This window comes from Quercus lobata, chromosome 5, assembly GCF_001633185.2.
Source record: "Quercus lobata isolate SW786 chromosome 5, ValleyOak3.0 Primary Assembly, whole genome shotgun sequence".
NCBI lineage: Eukaryota > Viridiplantae > Streptophyta > Magnoliopsida > Fagales > Fagaceae > Quercus > Quercus lobata.
The window spans coordinates 51,240,287-51,260,075 of NC_044908.1; the positions used below are offsets into that span (position 1 = coordinate 51,240,287).

A 19,789-nucleotide genomic window follows, 5' to 3' on the forward strand; every position below is an offset into this window, starting at 1 on the left:
AAATGTGGAAAGCAGGCCAAGGCAGCATTAGTTGAAGGTGTCCTAAGTCAGACCACATGTGGCAGCAAGTTCTGGACAAGGGACAATTATTTGGCAGTAACTGTTGTGACAGTTAATTCTGTATATTTATCCTAGGCTATTGGGGCTGTCAACAGCAGAGTGTATTATTGTGCTTAGAGAATTTCGTGTGTATTCTCCAGGCTTCCTTTGTACTTGATATTGAGTAATAAAGGTTGGGATAAGTGCCCTATAAATACTGTGTGTGCTGTGTGTGTGTTCATTCCATTGAAAAATCTGTTCTAAGTGTTCCTGCAGTGTGTGAGTGTGGAATGTTGGCTGAAACTAAGTCAGTGGGCTCAATGCCATCACAGGCAGAAAATTTAAGAGAAAAAATTGACCCTGTGACACCGTGACACCAATCGAAGCTCCACGCGTGCTCCAACCCAGGATGATTCAATCGTTCCTGCCTTGCGTTGCTGTCACCATTCCTGCCTTGAGCCGTCACCAGCCATCAAATCCCAGCGTCGAATGGAGATCTCATTGCTTTCCTTTGTAATGGATTTTCTTCTATGTGTTAAGGTTTGGAAAATGGGGTTTTGAGGTTGATTTTAGATTTGTGGGTTTGGTCTTTTGATTTGGTTTTTTGAGGTTTCAAGGGGAAATTTGGCCATCAGATTATCTTGGTTTTGTGTAAACAAATTTAGTAGGATTTGTCCCTATCAAAGCCACTGGATTTGTCTCCATCTGGGTTTGTTCTTGTTATTTTTCTTTTTTGGTTTTTGTTTGGTTACTGTTGAGGTCTAAAAAAGTCACAGTACCTAGGCCCAAAGAAATAAGCGCAGGGAGCCACGGAAAAGAGAAGAAATGGTAAGCTCAAGAGGCTTGAAGCCCAAAAAACATCAAGAAGAAAAAGGGCAAGCCCAAAAACTTATGAGAAAAGAAGAAAGAAAAGAAGAAAAGAAGCCCATGTTAAAGGATTGAAGAAGAAAGCTGAGCCGGGATCCTTAGAGACTGCCAAAAGGTTCGGGATCCCCCAGGCATGTAAGTACAGTCAAGAAAAGATTAAGACAGTTCAAAAGAAAAAGACAAAAAGGAACACAAGAAACAGAGGAGAAGGGTCTGTCCCTCTCAAGTGTCAAGTGACCCATTAAGAAAAAGAAGAGAAAAAACTCAGCGACTTCTCATAACGCAAGTGGGTAGCATCTCGGGGAACTAGAATGAAGAAGTACAAAAAAGGGAGTAGCAACGAAAGACTTTCAAACCGGCAGAGTGAGATTCTGCTCATTTGAGAAAAAAGATAAAGAAGAAGGACGGCCAAAAGCTGGACCGTGAAGAACGTGACCTCAGCATACTCCAAAATAGGTAGTCAGCCATGGACTTTCAAAAAAACAAAACTAAAATGAAGGAAAGAATGAAGAACAGGGAAACTGAACCTTTTGGGCAATGGGCACAACACATACTCTGGTACCCAGGGGGCAAAATAAAGGAATCAATAATTCCTCTGAGACTCTAGAATAACACTATAAAAAGGGGGGAAGGATTACGAAGTGGGAGGAGGAATTTTTGGGAGGAGAGAATCATTGAGAAAGTTCTACCGAGAAGAAAACTTAGAGAAAAAACTAGTAAAATTACTTCCCGGTATCCTAGAAAAAGCCACTATAGCACATACTCAGATTAAAAAAGAATCAAACTTTGCAAGTCTTAGAGGTTTGAATAACCATCTAAGATTGTAATTTTTGAGCTTGCTTGAACCTTGTATCACGTCTTAGTGAGCACACTGTAATCATAATAAAGAAAAATCCAATGAAATATTCTTTACTGATTTGAGGATCCCTAACCATTATTTTGCGTTTCTTACTGTTTTGTTTTCTGCATTACTTTACTATTTTGATTGTTGTTCAATACAAATATCTTTGTTTGTTAGTTTGTATGTATTGTAGGAAGTATGCCATGTGCACCACTTGATTCTTAAACAGCCATTTAGCTACAGTGAATCAAAGTTTAGTCTAGCAAACTGCAACTATTCGGCCCAGAATCCTTGGGCCTGAGTGCTAGAGAAAAAGCACCCTCACAGTTACCAAGAAAGTTTGCTGGGAAAATTTGTTGAGTTTTTTGTAGTCTAAAATTTCAATTTCTTATTGGTTATTTCTGATTAGGATGTTTCTCAATTGTATAGAGGTGAGATGATGTGGAATATATTTATGAATTCAAGGACTTAAGATAGAAAAATCAAGAAGGTGATTTTGTGTAGCCATGAAAATGGAAGAAAATCTGGGATTTCTAATTTTATTTTCCAATTTTAAAATTGTGAAATTAAAATTATTTGTATTAAAATTGGAGAAATGCCAATGTGGTTTTTAAAAATATTTATTAAGCATTATTTTTATTATTTTATTTGCCACGTCAATATTAAATGTGTTAGCTGTTCATATCGTTAGTCATGTAAGTATTTTTCATTAATGAGTTAACGGTAGGGACTAAGTCGACTACAAGTTGAAAATAGTAGGGATTAAATTGATTGCTATTAAAATGTAGGGATTAAATTGACTGTGACTCCAAAATGTAAGGACTAAAATTGTGTTTTCGCCTTGATTTTATATGGTAAAATTCAAGCATCCTTGGCTTGGGATGTCGTGCCAAACTGCCCATATAGCGTTACATCAAATTATACAAGTTAATTTCTTTCTCTTCCTCCGCTCCTATCCTCCTACTCAAAACATAAATTAAAAGAAAAAAAACTTGAACTCCTAATTGTAAAGCTAGTATGTTTTTTTATTGCATCAAGAAATCTGGCACATGAAAATTGTGAGAGATGGGGTAAATGGGGTTTTAACTTATATTAGATAATGATCAAGACTAAAGCATATTTAAAGCAGTACAAAAAGTCTTGTTCCTCTCTCCGCGCGCAGCAGCCCCCTTATTTATGAGGATGAGGAAGGTGCTAGAGGAAAAGTGAATATTGAGGTTTGAAAACTTGACTAATCATTTTGTTTGTTTGATTATTCTATGGTCTGTATTATGGTCTGTATTATTTGACTAATAATGAGAGTAATTTGACACGCAAACCTTATCTTTTGATTCTTTTCAATCTCTCTAATTGGCGTTATTTATAAAGTAGGAGTATCTTTTTAGTCTTTATCCTCGAAGTATTTTTTTTCCCCTTAGATTTACTGTAAATAAATAAATTAAAACATGTACATATATTATTTTAAGTTTTTTTTTAAATATTTTCTTCCTAAAAAAAGTTTTTTTTGGGGAATATATATATATATATATAGAGAGAGAGAGAGAGAGAGAGAGAGAGAGAGAGAGAGAGAGAGAGAGAGAGAGAGAGAGAGAGAGAGAGAGAGAGAGAGAGAATTTCAATTTATAAAGTTCACTCCTGATAATTGGTCTGTATTATTTGACTAATAATGAGAGTAATTTGACACGCAAACCTTATCTTTTGATTCTTTTCAATCTTTTTAATTGGCGTTATTTATAAAGTAGGAGTATCTCTTTAGTCTTTATCCTCGAAGTATTTTTTTCCCCCTTAGATTTACTGTAAATAAATATATTAAAACATATACATATATTATTTTAAGTTTTGTTTTAAATAAATATATTTTCTTCCTAAAAAAAGTTTTTTTTTGGGGAATATATATATATATATATATAGAGAGAGAGAGAGAGAGAGAGAGAGAGAGAGAGAGAGAGAGAGAGAGAGAGAGAGAGAGAATTTCAATTTATAAAGTTCACTCCTGATAATAGCTAATTTTCATCAGATTAAAACACTAATCAATTTTGGTATATATATATATATATACATACACACACATTTGATGGAAAAGTGTAATAATATTATATTACGGGTCCATTTGGATACAACTTATTTTAACTGAAACTAAAAATTGAAAACATTGTAGTAAAATAATTTTTAAATATGTGAAAAATTTACTATTCACTTATTTTTTACCATAAATAATGCACCAAGCGTTGATTTAAAAAAAAAAATTTGAAAGAAACACAAAACGTGCGTTTGGGAAATGCACACTACGGGTCCGTTTGAATTGAACTTATTGTTGCTGAAATTGAAAACTGAAAACTGAAATCTGAAAATACTATAGCAAAATAATTTTTAAATATGTGAATAGTATTATGGGACCCGTGAATAGTACATAAACAGTATATAAACAGTGCGTAAATAGTACATGGACAGTGTTTTTTTTCTATACAGTAAAATAATGTGATTTTACTGTTCACACGTAGAGAAAAAAAAAAAAAAAAAAAAAAAAAAACGCAAAATACGGACGCCACTTTTAACTGAAACCAAACGGGTACTACATAAATGTGGAAACATTTTTACACGGCCTATCTACCAATATGGAAACATGTACATGCGTCGGTAGACTTTTTTGCAAAATATATCCAAACCCAAAGAAAAAATAAATAAAAAAAAGAAAAGAAAAATGGGGAAGTAGTGAATTTACATACAACCTGGCACTGATGGCGGCGGTTAATGTACGGTACCTTACAATAAAAGATTAATATTTTTTATCGTAAAAAAGATTAATATTTAATAATGCCCTCACTGACCTCCCAATCATTTTTTTTTCCAGTTTTGGAAACAAAAGCATAAGCTTACGGAAGATATTAATCCAAATAAAATTAAGTTAAATAATGAAAGGTTTTTATTTTGTATTTAATTTTTTTTTTTTAAATGATAGGATTGTGATATTAGGTTTGTGACAAATTAAATATTTTATTAGTATTCTTTTATTAAAAAAACGCTTTATTAGTATTCCATGATGAAAACTAACAGATTAAGAGAGTGGTGTGCACATGATTTAATGCAATATGATAATGTATTGTATTGTAGCATAACTTTAATAATGTGAGAGATGTTATGTCTACAATATTTTTACAACAAATTACAGGTGGTTAGTTGTTATTGGTTCAAATTTGAAACTAACACTAAAATTACTTTTTTGACCTAACAATAACAACCAGTAACAACCTGCAACTTAAGATTTGTTGTAAAAATGTTGTAGACATATCATTTCTTTAATAATTTTAAAGAGTTTTTCTATGGATATAATAAAATTAACAATATTTACAAAGTGAAGTGTCAAATTACCATAGGCCAAAATAATAATAAAATTATATTGATTGGGACTCATTACAACTCAAAACAAAAGTATTATAAGAATATTGTAAGATTTTTTTTTTCCCCTTAGAATTTCTCAAAATTTTTTTTTGAGAACTAGAATTTCTCAATTTTGAAATGTTATTATTACTATGAGCCAATTACATTATTTGTTCAGCTTAAATGAAAAATGCTTACAGCAGTTTAGAACTTTGAGCATAAACCTATAGTCCAAGAGTTTTTATTTTTATTTTTATTTTTTTTATACTCTCTCTATAGTCCTAGAGTTAACTGTTCAAATAAAAAGTCCATTGATTAAATTGAAACCCACATAAAAATCTCAAAATTGTTATATTTCTTTTTAGAATCCATCTCAAAATTGTTATATTGTTGCTAACAATGGTGCTAAAAATGAATTTATCAATTGAGCCAATTGGAACCTATCATAATATTTTATCTTCTAATTTTGGATGATGGTATATAATACTAATATTTTAGCCAAATATTTCTAAATCATTAAATTTGATGATTTTTTATTATTATTTATTTTGTTTGTTTAAAATAAAAAAATATAAAAACTTGTTACTTGCACTTCAATGTGCTTTACAACAAATGAAAATATGAGTTGAAAACACAAAATCGTGTCTTCAATGCACGTTTTCAATTGTTTGCAGACGTATGTCTATGGACAAACAGGTATGTACAACATACATTGCCCGGACAAAAATATCAAATCAGGATTTATGGACTTAACTGAAGTGGGACGTGACATTTTTCGGAGAAGGAAATACTGCCTTATGTAGGGCCTCGACGCCCAATTGGAATTCACCGCTACATGTTGGCGTTGTTTATGGACTTTGCAACACAACTCGATTTGGGTTTACCGATTGCCACTGTGTGCTTCAACTCTTAGAAAGAGCCAGCGAGCAATTGACGTTGAACACTTGCACATGCATGTATGTTTGGCGGAGAGTGAAGTGAAGTAACTCATACGGCAATGAAAAGTGTGTCAAACACTTGTCTTTATTAATGTTTTTCTTAATGAATTATGCTTTAGCTCTTTCTCTCTTGGTTTTGTGGTTTTGTTTTAAAGCTAAATTGAATCAAAGTAAAGGTAAATCAGACATACCCAAAAGCCAAAATGAAGATAATAAAATACTCACACTATTCACAACTCGCCAGGCTGTGAAAATATTACAAAATTTATTGTCTAATGGGTGAGACAGGATTTATATGACAATTTTGATCCCACTTGGACATGAAAACAAAAAACTGAACGGTGAAAAGGAGACAATATTTTGACAATTTGTTGCAGTGACACGCTAATTTAATGCCATAATGTATTGTATAATTTTGTTTTTGTATGCTCAGAGCTTTGGACTGTCTCATACTATTAAGCTTTTACAAAACCAAAAAAGTCAGTGTACAAGCAAACTCACTTTTCAGAGCATACTTTTAAGTTGTACTAGTACAGTAGTACCCTTCAGGAGCCAATAGTTTTGACAGTTTCCGACCATCATGCAGGGAAGAAACTTCTTCTTTGTCTTCATGATTATGGCGTTTAGTTGCTTCTGGTTGAAGAGATCCGCAGAGGCACAGGTACCCCAACAAGAAGGTACCAGCTAACTCTTCCATTCTTTATCTCTCTTGTTTTTTGGTGGGGTCTATAATACTTCCATTCTAACTGTTGAGGAAAATGAAAATTTTGGATCTTGGGAAGTTGGTCCAATTGGGTGTCACCATAACTGGTTGGACTAGTTGGGTTGAGCTTGTCATTTTCGTTTGAAGAAACCGAAATAATCTTCTTGGTGACCAAAAGGATAAATGGGTGTTTTGCATTGAGATATATGACTATAGAGTAATTCACTAGTGTTGATTTTCTAGTTGTCTGTGTTTAGAGTGTCTAAGTTCCATTCTCTGTGGTTTTGTCACGTCCTTATTGGTCTGAAAATCACATAATTATAAAAAATTGATTTTCCCCCTTATGGTGTAATCTACTTTGAAAACCCAATTGTAGTGGTTTTTATAAGTCATATCGAGTTATTACTTTTCAAATTTTCCTCCAAAATGTTCTGTATGGAAGAAGTGATTTGGAGAATTGTAGGAATTAATTCATGAAATTTGGTTGATAAAAGTCTAAATTTGTTATCATTTGGTAGTTCTAATCAATCTCCATGCTCTAGTTTCTATTTGATTATGAGCTGATGTGTCCCTTCAAGGAAAAAGAAAACGAAAAAGAAAAAGAAAAAGAGAAAGTTATAAACAAAATGGGAAATTGAACTTAAGTGTAGAATGGTAGAAATGTCCTTGATGTTCCTCTTATTTCTCTTCAAGTCTTGGGTATTTAGAACTACTGGACAAGGTTAAGCTAACTGTGTTTCCAATCTAAAATTAGGCAGCAAAAATTGTATTACTCAAGTGAGAAGATAAATATCATCCTTGGGTGCTTTTTAATGTAAATTTTAAAGTTCATGTAGCCAAAATAGGGAATTAATTTGAATTGCCATTGTTTTACATTAGTGCAGTTGTACAACACTGATTTGACATGTTTTGTTTATTTAATTGTGGATTTTGTTTAGTTGATGCACTCAAAGAAATAACTAGTACGATGGGTCTGAAGGACTGGAGGTTTGATGCTAATTCTTGCCAAATTATTGGGGTAACACCAGAGCCAACAGAGTATGCTGAGAGCAGCATCAATTGTGATTGTCACTTTGAGAACAACAACACTGTCTGTAATGTCGTAAAGATGTTAGTTCCCTCATCTTATTACTAATCACTTTTACTGCAATTCTTCTATCTTATGCATCATTCTATGTCTCCACACGACAGATAAAAGTCTAAAAGTTACTCATCTATATATTGTTATTGTAAATACTTTTTATCATGAAAGTGAAAAAATTTGTTGTGGACCATATATTGTAAATTTAGTCCAGTATTATTTTTAAAAGCAATGTGTTTAAATCTCTGAGCATGTTATCATTGATTTACTTTTCGTGATAATCGTTGCCAAGACTCAATATTTTATTTCTCATGTGTATAGAGTGCTAAAGGGTTATAATCTTGCTGGCATGCTTCCACCTCAACTTGTCAAACTTCCTCACCTCCGAGAAATGTAAGATCATTTTGAAGTGCTTCAATTACATGTTTGATAGTAATATTTTGCAGCACCAATTTCTACAGTGTTTTTCAATTTACACCAATCTTCCTCTAATTGTAGTGATTTTGCGTACAACTATCTCAACGGAACAATACCATTGGAATGGGCTTCAACACAATTAACTTTTATGTGAGCTTTTGTAAAATTATATTGATAAAATTTATATCTATTTGCTTTTATCTTAAATTAACCAGCAAGTGATGTGCAGCTCTGTTCTTGTGAATCGCTTATCAGGGGAAATTCCAAAGCAGTTGGGAAATATTACTACTCTCACATACCTGTATGTTTTGAACTTTGGTTTAACTCAATCATGTTTATCTTGGACAATGGACATTTATGGTGATTGAAGTCTTTATGAGTGGGATACAGTTGTGAAATGAAGTAGAAAGGCTTCGGTTTTCTTGTTAAATGTATTGTCATGACCTCAAAACCTGTGGAACTTTTTATCCTTTATCTGTTACATAATAGTTTTGATATCCCTGAACTCCATAGTGACCTCGTGGAGGGTTTAATCATTTTTTTTTTATTTCTATTAAGCTTTCTTAGTAATATCAATATTTCATTTTTTAATTTTGGTTTTTCCCCCTTTTCAAACAGGAGCCTTGAAGCAAACCATTTCTCTGGCATTGTTCCTCCTGAGCTTGGGGATGTGACCAACTTGCAGACTTTGTGAGACGCCTCATTTCTTCATTTTGGTGTTCTATAATTCTTAAATTTTCTCTTCACTTATAACACTTTTCTGAAGGATTTCGTTCATTGCTTTAATGTTGTAATTGCAGGATTCTCTCCTCCAATAATTTGACAGGGAACTTGCCAATGACTTTTGCTGGGCTGAGAAACCTAACAGATTTGTGAGACTTTATTATATCCACCTCTTTTTATATATTTGCCCCTCTTTAAACCATAAATATCCACCTCTATTTATATTTGCCTTTAAAGCATAAATATCAACTTGTGCCTGATCAAAAATCATTTTATTGCTCAATGCAGTAGGATAAATGATAACAAATTCAGAGGAATTATACCTGATTTCATACAGAATTGGAAACAACTGACAAGATTGTGAGATCTTTGTTCTTTTGAAAATATCTCAAGTTCTTTGAGTTTTAATGGTAGATAAGTCTAAATTTAGCGTATATTCTCATTCAAATTTAAATTTTTGAAGAGAAATGCACGCAAGTGGACTCAAGGGACCTATTCCACCAAATATATCTCTTCTGAATAATTTACTTCAGTTGTGAGTAAAAAGCCTTCTCATATCCATCCAGTAGCTAGATATAATGTGAGTTTGTTTTTGTATATTAATCAATGGTTTTGACTTGTGGTTTGCATTCTTTATACAGGAGGATTAGTGATATAGATGGGCCAAATCAGGATTTTCCTATGTTGAGAAACATGACAGGCATAGTAAGATTGTATGTTTGGTACTTACATTTTCAAATGGTATAAATGTTTGACTTGATGATGGTCAATTTGATATAATTCGTCAATTTGATATAATTCAGTTATGTATTTTAGGGTTTTGAGAAACTGTAAGATTTCTGGGGAGATCCCTGCATACATCTGGACAATGAAACAACTGGAGATGTTGTAAGTAAAGCATCTCAAGTATTGGAGCATGGTGTTTCCTTAGTTAGCAATGTTTGAGTTATTGTATAAGTATATATGCCTTTGATTTGGATGGTGTTTGAAGATACAAAGTAAACATACTTTTGTTTCAATGAACAAGAAAAATGGAGGCCATTTAAGTGAACAGAAATACATAACTTTTCTTTCACCTATAAGGTGGATTATTGTTAAGTATTTATTTCACTTATACAATGTAGACATTTTATCGATGTTTTGCATTTAATCAATGAATAAAGCATGGGCAGATATCATTGTAGATATCCAATATTGGGATTTCAGAGTTCTGAATGTTTATAAGCATTTATAGATTTTAACGGTTGTCATTGTAGATATGCAAATGTTTATTGACACTTCAAGCTCTCAATTGGCACTTAGAAAAAAAACATAGTAAAAGATTAGACAACCGAAGAAAAGTAACATGTGAACATTACAAATGGTGTAAAAAACCTCAAATGAAAAGAAAGATTGTAAAGATTTTGAATAATAAGGTAGAAATAAGTTCTAACTCTAATGTTAAGAATGATAAGAAACAATCAGGCCTTTCAAACTATGAATATCGCATACTCCCTAAGAAACCATCACAGAAACTGCAGATATTAGTGGGATCATTTTATATGTAGGCAACTCATAAACATACTTATCATAATTATCTAACACATGGACATGCACTTACGTACACACCTGTAGATATTTGATATACATAAAATTGATCAACCAATATAATCTAGAAACATTAGAAACCTATAGGATATGAACAAGTTATGACAAATTGATGAATTACTCATTTCTTTCCCTTTTAATTTAAATATATTCTCAAATTTCTTGCTGCTATCATTTTCAGTTGTTTTCTTATTACTATTGTCTAGTTTTCTTCTATTTTCAAGGTGGCAATAGATTAATAGATGCATAATATATTGATAGAAGCAATGCTTGCTTTCAAGAGAATGATGCCTAATGCCTTGTTAATTAATATAACCTTTTTTAATTACAAAAATGTACTACATTTTAACATACCTGGTTGGTAAATTTCTCAAGGATTGATAATGATTATTCTGTCACTTTATGATTATGATAGGGATGTCAGTTTTAACAAATTGGTTGGGGAACTTCCACCTAGTATAAAGTTAGAGCGCCTGAAATTCCTGTAAGTATATTGAAATATGGGCGTATTTGCTTACATATTAAAACTACTAAGCATTTCATTTTCAAAGTTTGGAGGACTCAGATTTACATAGCCACAAAAGTGCAAACACATGCTTACACAAATGCATGCACGTGGTTCACAATTTCTTATGATTAAACTTGCTTTCTGCTACAGAACCATTTCTTAGTATGCTACCAAAAGCAGGCTTAGATTTTCTAATTGGATTTGTTCAATTGCGTTCGCATTCTAGTATTGGTATATCATACTAAACTTCTGATGTTGTTTTTGTTAGCTTTTTAACTGACAACTTGCTAAGTGGAAATGTGCGAGACTCAGTCTTGAAGGAAGGAAGTAATATGTATGTTGCCTATCTAGGATGCTTTTAATTTAGTTTCATCTTTTTGATATATTTGCTTTCTACCTTTCACCTGGTGTGATCCCCTTGTAATGTAATTTTTTTTTTCTCCTTGTTAAATATTAACAATGAAATACAAGGAGTTAACAATTTGAGGCCAATGCACTAACCATTCTAAGCATGGAGTTTGTAAATCCCCTAATTTTTTATATTCATTTGAAATATTCTATGTAGACCTTGTGTGTTCTAAATGCTCTAATACTACTTAAAAAAAATCTGTTTTAGACCCCAAACACTTTAGCAGTGGCTTGATTGAATAAGTTATGATTTAATTTCAATGGATAGCACAAACAAGTATTTCAACCATAGTTATAGATACCAAATCAAAAGCAATGAAAATATAAAGCAGTAAAAAGAACACAGATTTTGTAAAGAAGTGGAAATTCAATGAAGAACCTTGTCAAAGGAAAAACCACTGTAGGGATCCAATCCCATAGAAACTCACTATAAGAAATAGTTACAACTGTTTACTTACAAAACCTTTGCACTACTAGATTCTCTAGTGTAACCTTGGGATGAAATCCCCTCCCATTGAATCTTCCATTTCCCTCCAATTTTCATTTAGATGTAAGACACACAACATTTAAAATTCAAATAAATGCCACGTGTCTCACATCCGACTAAAAGTGGGAGGGAATTGGAGGGTTCAATGGGAGGGGTTCCTTTCCCAAGCTAAGTTACAAATACCTATCTTGCCTTCCCACTACAATGCCCCCAAAACCTTTAGATTCCTGTAAAAGACATTTGCTCTCAGCATAGTATAATATTGATATGGTAGCCTCTCTCCTCTCAATTTGTACACCAGGGGTTGGTTTTATATAGGGAATCATTAGGTTAAGTCATGTGGCCTGTACAGTTTGCATCAATTTTTCTTGAGTGAGTGTCAAGTGAAATCTCTTGGAAAGCTCATTTGTGTCAACTTCAAAAGGCCATATTTTACTCATTTCAAATCCAAATTAGGTCAAATTTATCTTCATACTCCACAATTCCTTAGCCATTTCACAATGTAAAAATAAGTGATTAGCATTCTCCCCATACTTCTTGCACATGAAGCACCACTCCATTATAACAATGCCCCCCTCTTCCTTATGTTATTGGCTGCTAAAATCTTCCCCAAAGCCACACACCACTAAAAGAAAGCCACCCTTGGTGTGGGATCCTGGCTTTCCATATGCTTCTCCTTGGAAAATTTAAGCCATCCCTCCTCAAAAGTCTATAATAGCTCTTCACCTTGAGTGGAGTCATGCCAAAACCAAACTTTAGTGCTGCCTCCAATATCATATCTAATGAACTGTGTGAAGTTGTCCCAACTGCCTCTAATATACTTCCACAATCCCACTCCATATGACCCGCTCACCTCACCCGAACGCCAAGGTCTTGAAGGGATGGGAATTGTCAAGTATATGACACCATCTTACACAGATTGAGAAAAATCAAATTTACATTTTGAATTAGTGAATGCAGAGTCTAGGGTTTTGTGTGTGCAATAAGAACGTATAATACACATATAGTGCTCAATAGTTTACAAGTAATATCAACTATCTCTGGCAGCCATTAACAGAAAATTTTGGTACCAAATACTAACAACCAACCCAAATGCAATTCACGTGTACTCTAGCGGTGATTTTGTTGACATAATAACTATTTACTTGTCCGTTGTCTAACACTTCATTTTTTTTTTCTTTTCCTTTTAATTCCTGCTCTTTATAAATGCACAGTGGTAGATTTGGTTAGTGCTAAGATTAATTTCAAGTTTGACTTTGGATGTGAAGGTTTCTCTGCAACATTATCTCTTTTGAATTATCAAACATTGTTGCTTCAAATACTTCCTTTTGTTAGCCAATTTTTTTTTTTTTTTTTTTTTTTTTTTTTTTTTTTTTTTTTTTTTTTTTTTTTCAGTTTGGTTTGGTTTATTTATTTATTATTTAAAAAATTGACATTATCTTTTCCAATGCATTGCTGCAGTGATCTTTCATACAATAACTTCACATGGCAAGGCCCTGAGCAACCAGCTTGTCACGAAAATATGTCAGGCTACTTGTATAATAATTGTTTACATATATTTTTAGGTTTGATATGGTTTAAGACTGAGATCTTTCACCTCATATTTTTTTTGTTAGGAATTTAAACCTTAACTTGTTTCGAAGCTCTGTAATTGACGATGATGTGTAAGATGCCCATTCCCACACTTTTTCATTGATTTATCTTCTTGTTTCTTTAGTTTTGTTATAATTTTTCAAGTTTACCAATGAGAAAGAAGGTTAATGTAAGGTGTAGATTTCATATACTGAATGGTGTCCATTTTCCTACTAATTTATTCTTTTGTACTCATTCAGTAGTAGAAGGCAAGATCCTCATTGCTCGAAGAATTTCAACTGTCCACAATGTAAGGATAGGTTTCTGGAGTTCCATAATCATTGATTACTATGAAAATTATGTTAATTTTTCCAAATCAATTTTTGAATTTGTTCATAAGAGAATATATGTATCAATCATTTCAGCCCATTAAATGAAAATTGTTTAAGGAATTCTACATATATTAAGTCCTTTCATTCAAACCAAAGAAAAACAAAAGAGATTAATGATTTGAGTAATTGAGCTTGAACTTTTGCTTCTTTAGTTTTGAAATCAACAGGAGAATATAATGAATCTTTAAAGCCTAAAAAATTTCAACTCCACAAGGTCTTCTAGATTACTTTTAACTCTAGATGCCTTTTGTGAGTTTTGAACCATGGGGGAGATTAGACCATTTTCTACTTTTCAGAGTTAGCTTGGTGTTGGTTTTGGAACTGTTTTCAGAATGGATTGGATGTCTGTGTATGGCATCTTTACTTTAAGCTGTAGGATGAAAAGATTTCACAGGATGCTTGTTGTGGGAAGATGCCTTTTCAGCTCTTGTTTTCTGATTTATTTCCATCATTCAGTACAACTGTATAAGTGAAAAAATGGCTAATTATATGGGCTAGATAGGATTGATCTTACATACAAATCTGAGGTTAGTAAAATTGGAATCAGAATCAGTTGAGGTTTCAGTCCTTATGCTTCATGATGTTCAAGGCTGCAGTTTTGATGAAGATAGATGTTAGAAGCTGAGCCAAAAGTCATCTGATTGAGTTAAATTTGGCTATAAGTTATTGTTTGTTTTGGGAATGCAGTTCTTATTTGCGTTGTTATGGGGGACAATTTGTTAAAAAAGAGGCAATTTAATATCAGCTGGTGTCATTTGTAAAGAAAGGGAGGACAAAATCATTTGTTTTGTATTGTCACTAACAATGGTTCTTTTTCTGTCCTCCTTTCTCTATCTGGGTTTATTGGGTAATGCCTGCATTAGTGATAAAGATTTTGGCAGCTTGGAGATGAGGATTTAGAAGTACAAGTCAAATGGCATGTTTTGTAATTCTTTGTTGTTTGTTGTGGTGAATTTGGAATGAGAGGAACAATATGGTATTCAAGGCAGTAACTCCAAAAGTACAATCTATCTTCTTTTGCTGATTATGGCACTTTCTGTGGATATAATTGAAACATCAAACTAGTGGTCAATTTGTATAATTTTTTCCTTTCACTCTTTGCTTTTCTGGTGTTTCTCTTGCATACCTTTCGTTCTATAAGGCTACACCCTTTCTATCTAGCATTTCTCTTAATCAGATTTGTAATGCCCAAAAAATGAAATTGTAAAACTTGACAATATGACTAGAATAGCGCGATTCATTTTCTAAAACCTTACTCTTGGAGAGAGGAGAGAAGACCTTGAAATGAAAGTGAATCTATAGTTTTTATGATAGCTTGCTTTGAAGTACTGTGCATGGATGTGCACCCTTGGATTGATATCTCAGTTCTCACTATACCAATGTGAAATCAATTTAGCATTCTGAAAAAAAGAAAAAAGAAAAGAAGCTGTATAAAATGATGACCTCCATATTGTTGCATTATGGTTTACATGTAAGCTTGCTTTCTCATTTTTCTCTACATATCATGGCAGATTCGAATTGTTTGCATGTTAATTCTGGTGGAAAGGATGCAACCATCAAGGAGAATAAAACAAATTTTGTTTATGAAGGAGATGGTGATGTTGAAGGTGGTGCTGCAAAATACTTTATTAAGGACAACAGTTATTGGGGATTTAGTAGCACTGGAGACTTCATGGATGATTTTGATTCCCAAAATACACGTTACACTGTGTCTCCGTCATTATCAAATATCTCTGAATTGTATACAACAGCACGTAGATCTCCTATATCACTTACTTATTTCCATTATTGCTTAGAAAATGGGAACTACACTGTAAGTCTCCATTTTGCAGAAATACAGTTTACAAATGACAAGACATATAACAGTCTTGGGAAGCGTATATTTGATATCTACATTCAGGTAATTGGTCACAATGATGAAAATATGTATCCTTGATGTTGCAGATTAAGGTTTAATCAGACCACTTTGTTGCAGGAAAAATTAGTGTGGAAGGATTTCAATATTGAAGATGATGCTAGTATTGCTCAGAAGCCAGTAATAAAACATGTATCTAACATTAGTGTGGTAAACAATGTCTTAGAGATCCGATTCTATTGGGCTGGTAAAGGAACGACGAGAATCCCTAGTAGTGGAGTTTATGGTCCCCTTATATCAGCTGTTTCTGTGGTTTCCGGTGAGTTATTTAAGTGAATATCTCTCCTTTGTCATTTTAGAGATGCCGTGTTTCTGAGGGCCCTTCTTAGGACACCACTACTTGATGGTCCTCAAATCAATTCCCATGATTTCCAACAAAAATGTAATCATAGGAATCTTTTGGTGAAAAATTAAATTGCAATGCAGTTATTGCTCTGACACACTTGTGGAATCAGGATAATTATCTCCAGTTCAAAAGTATTATAGAATAGGTTACTTGTGAGATTAGGATGGTGCAGCACCATAATTCCTTTTAAAAAAAAATTTGTTCTATGTGAGGCCCTTGCTTTCAACTGCAGAAGTAGCTGATAATTAGTTATTAGCCCTTATTGGTCGATTTCAGGTAGATATGTTATGCTTTGCATGGAAATGATTGCCTAGGGCTTAGTGGTTTGATATGCCATGTACTGTAGTATATCTCTTCTCTACCTCAGGTAGAATGAACCTTTTAGTTTCAATTTTTTGATAAATCAAGAATTTTATAGATTGTCTTCGGTGGGAATTTTAGTTTTGATTTTATGACTAATGCTTCAGTTTAAAAAACCACCCCATGCGCATTTTCTGTCTAATTAACAAATAATATATTTTCTTTTTCTTGATGTTTTTGTCTACTTTATTCAATGAACATATGGGTGGCCAAGTTTCTGGGTCTTGTTCACTTTTAATTGGTTGCTTGTGAGGGTGATTTTTTTGTGTGCAGATTCCAAATTTTGTTCAAATGGTGGAACCAAGCGAAATGTTTATATCATTGCTGGTGTTTCAGTTGGAGCATTATTCTTGTTACTCTTTATAGTGGGAATCCTTTGGTGGAAAGGCTGTTTGTGGAGGAAGAAGGGGAGAAAAGAAGGTGCAGGCTTTATTAGATGTCTGATTCTAAAATTTATTTAATTGCCTCTACTTAGTCAACTTTAACAAGTAATTATGCAAAAAGAGTAGGCTGTCTTGACTCTTGAACTTTTGCAGTTTCAGTTGCTAGAGAATTTTGTGCAAGTGTGCATATTCAATTTTTGATACATAATATTATAAGTTGTTTGCTTAATAACAACATCTGGACTATACTTAGCTTCTAGAATAGTTTCAGTATGCAGTGAAATATCTACAACATTTTTCTCAAGGTATAGTTTTATGTTGTTTAATTACACCGAATTGGTTTAATATAATGGAAGTTGTTAGAATTATGGTCAAGTAATTAAATTTACCATTTCCTAACAGTTTATGCTTTTGGGGCAATCGATAATTTATCATGATATTTGAGTAGAAAATCTTGAGTTCAATCCCTGTTCCCATTCTTCCTCCCATTTAAAATGTTAAAAATTCCATGTATTGGATCACACTTAGTAAGGGGCAGTTTGGGACTACACATGAGAGGGATTGTTAGAATTATGATTAAGTGATTAAATTCACAATTTCCTAATAGATTAAACTTTTGGAAAAATTGGTAATTTATCAGGAGTATATGAGTTAAATAGATTTTTTTTTTCTTCAATGAAATTGGTTGTTCAAAATTGTTAGGGTGGATTTCATTTTTACTGAATTCGAATTCACAAGTTCTGGTTCAAGCGGTTGAATTATTGCTCTTTAATGATAAGCTTCTGCGTAGTTACAATGAAATTTTTTAATTTTAATGTATCCGAGCATATCATCTTTCCTTAAGTGTAACTCAAGAAAGTAATTACAAAGAAAACTAACAATTCCTATCATACTGCTTCATATGTGCCTCCTTGAACAGATATTAAAGGACTAGAGTTGCAGACAGGAACTTTTACCTTAAAACAAATAAAAGCTGCCACTAATGACTTTGATTCTGCCAACAAAATTGGAGAAGGTGGTTTTGGTCCTGTATACAAGGTATTACTCTGACATGGTTGATCCCACTTGAGTATGGATTTTCCTGCTTATCTGACAAGGTTGGGTGCAGGGTCAATTACCTGATGGTACTGTCATAGCAGTTAAACAGCTCTCATCTAAATCAAAGCAAGGAAATCGTGAATTTCTAAATGAAATAGGCATGATTTCTTGTGTGCAACACCCAAATCTGGTGAAGCTTCATGGATGCTGTATTGAAGGGGAGCAATTGTTGTTGGTCTATGAGTACATGGAAAATAATAACCTTGCCCGTGCATTATTTGGTGAGTATTATGTAATCTTGGTTAGCACTGAGCTATTATGAAATTTTTTCATGATTAGAATTTAATTATATTGAGCAAGAATTAAGTCAGGTGAGCTTATCTGGCTTTCAGATTATCCTTGGATTTTATTTTTTTTAATGATTTTCTGGTTGGGCAGCTCTATGGGATTTGAATTTGAATTTTCTGGTTATTGGTTTCTTCTTATATTTATGCCTTTTCAATGAATTTCATTACTTACGAAAAAGAAAAAGAAAAAAAAAAAGATTTGAGATGACTTATCAATATTTTGTTCTTACTGTAGGTCCAGAAATCAATCAGCTTAAACTGGACTGGCCTACAAGGCTTAAGATATGTATTGGGATAGCAAGAGGCTTAGCTTTTCTCCATGAAGAATCAAGAATCAAGATTGTTCACAGAGACATCAAAGCTACTAATGTGTTGCTGGATGGTGACTTAAACCCTAAAATATCTGACTTTGGATTGGCTAAACTTGATGAAGAGGAGAAGACCCACATTAGCACCAGGGTAGCTGGAACCATGTCAGTTCCCATCTTATTAAATAACCTCTAGTTATTTATGTTAAGATTTTAATAATTAAATTTGATGTTTAGAAAATTTTTATAAACTTTGGAGTTGAATCACAAGACATTGAGATTTTGATTTGCAGAGGATATATGGCACCAGAATATGCATTATGGGGTTATTTGACCTACAAAGCAGATGTTTATAGTTTTGGAGTTGTGGCCTTAGAAGTTCTCAGTGGAAAGAGCAACAATAATTATATACCAAGTGACAATTGTGTTTGCCTTTTAGATCAGGTACTTTCTAACTTCATATCCCTATTTTATTCATAACATGTTATTAATGCATCAATTATTGCTTACTGATTGTGAAACTACTACCAAGTGGCAACAATTGCATGATAGTAATTGGATAATTTATATTACAGGCCTGCCATTTGCAACAAACTGGAAACTTGATGAAGCTAATTGATGAGAGCTTGGGGTCAGAGGTCAATGCAAAAGAAGCAGAAATTTTGGTTAAAGTAGCTCTTCTGTGCACAAATGCATCCGCATCACTTAGGCCTACCATGTCTGAAGTCGTAAGTATGCTTGAAGGGCGAATGACTGTTCCAGACATGATTCCTGAAGCAAGTACCTATAGTGATGATCTAAGGTTTAAGGCTATGAGAGACCTTCATCGACAAAGGGAAAATCATAGTTTGAGCAAAAGCCAAACCCAAAATTCAACAACAATCCATACATTCTCCTCTCCCACTGTATCTACCCAAGATTTTTATGAAATCAATCCAGAATCTAGTACTGTTTAGAGTGATGAGCATTCCGATTAGTTCCTCATTGAGCATAGTGTTTATTCTTTAACTCTATACCTGACTTCTTGTGGCTATTACTAAAGCTTCATCTATACACATGGACATGATTTGGCATGATAAATCATCCGGGAAAAGTTTAAAGTAGGGATGCACTAATATAATGTAATTATTTCTGTATAAATGTTTTTTTAG

General features: G+C 33.1%; 1 protein-coding gene across 2 annotated transcripts; it reads left to right on the forward strand.

Annotated features, from left to right (window-relative positions):
- The first annotated feature begins 6,486 nt into the window (after positions 1-6,486).
- LOC115992460 (probable LRR receptor-like serine/threonine-protein kinase RFK1) lies at positions 6,487-19,774 on the forward strand. Of its 2 annotated transcripts, XM_031116657.1 has the most exons (25): positions 6,487-6,542; positions 6,650-6,740; positions 7,705-7,876; positions 8,169-8,240; positions 8,346-8,414; positions 8,494-8,565; positions 8,883-8,954; positions 9,065-9,136; positions 9,276-9,347; positions 9,451-9,522; positions 9,629-9,700; positions 9,804-9,875; positions 10,990-11,058; positions 11,351-11,416; positions 13,439-13,501; positions 13,594-13,641; positions 13,810-13,859; positions 15,453-15,841; positions 15,917-16,115; positions 16,836-16,982; positions 17,865-17,983; positions 18,054-18,264; positions 18,566-18,803; positions 18,932-19,082; positions 19,214-19,774. In XM_031116657.1, the coding sequence occupies exons 1-25, from the start codon at positions 6,489-6,491 to the stop codon at positions 19,592-19,594; spliced, it is 3,093 nt and encodes a 1,030-aa protein (XP_030972517.1). In that variant the 5' UTR covers positions 6,487-6,488; the 3' UTR covers positions 19,595-19,774. The 2 variants fall into 2 exon arrangements, with proteins under 2 accessions (XP_030972517.1, XP_030972518.1); XM_031116658.1 differs by lacking the exons at positions 6,487-6,542; positions 6,650-6,740; positions 7,705-7,876; ... (1 more) ...; positions 8,346-8,414; positions 8,494-8,565 and adding an exon at positions 8,604-8,695.
- The last annotated feature ends 15 nt before the right edge of the window (positions 19,775-19,789 follow it).

What these genes read in the sequence shown, in the direction of transcription:
- LOC115992460 (XM_031116657.1), top strand. Translation starts at nt 6,489, where the DNA reads ATGCTCAGAGCTTTGGACTGTCTCATACTATTAAGCTTTTACAAAACC. An exon ending in GTGACCAACTTGCAGACTTT is followed by an intron (nt 8,955 to 9,064) that starts GTGAGACGCCTC and finishes TTGTAATTGCAG; the next exon opens with GATTCTCTCCTCCAATAATT. An exon ending in TTGAAGGAAGGAAGTAATAT is followed by an intron (nt 11,417 to 13,438) that starts GTATGTTGCCTA and finishes GCATTGCTGCAG; the next exon opens with TGATCTTTCATACAATAACT.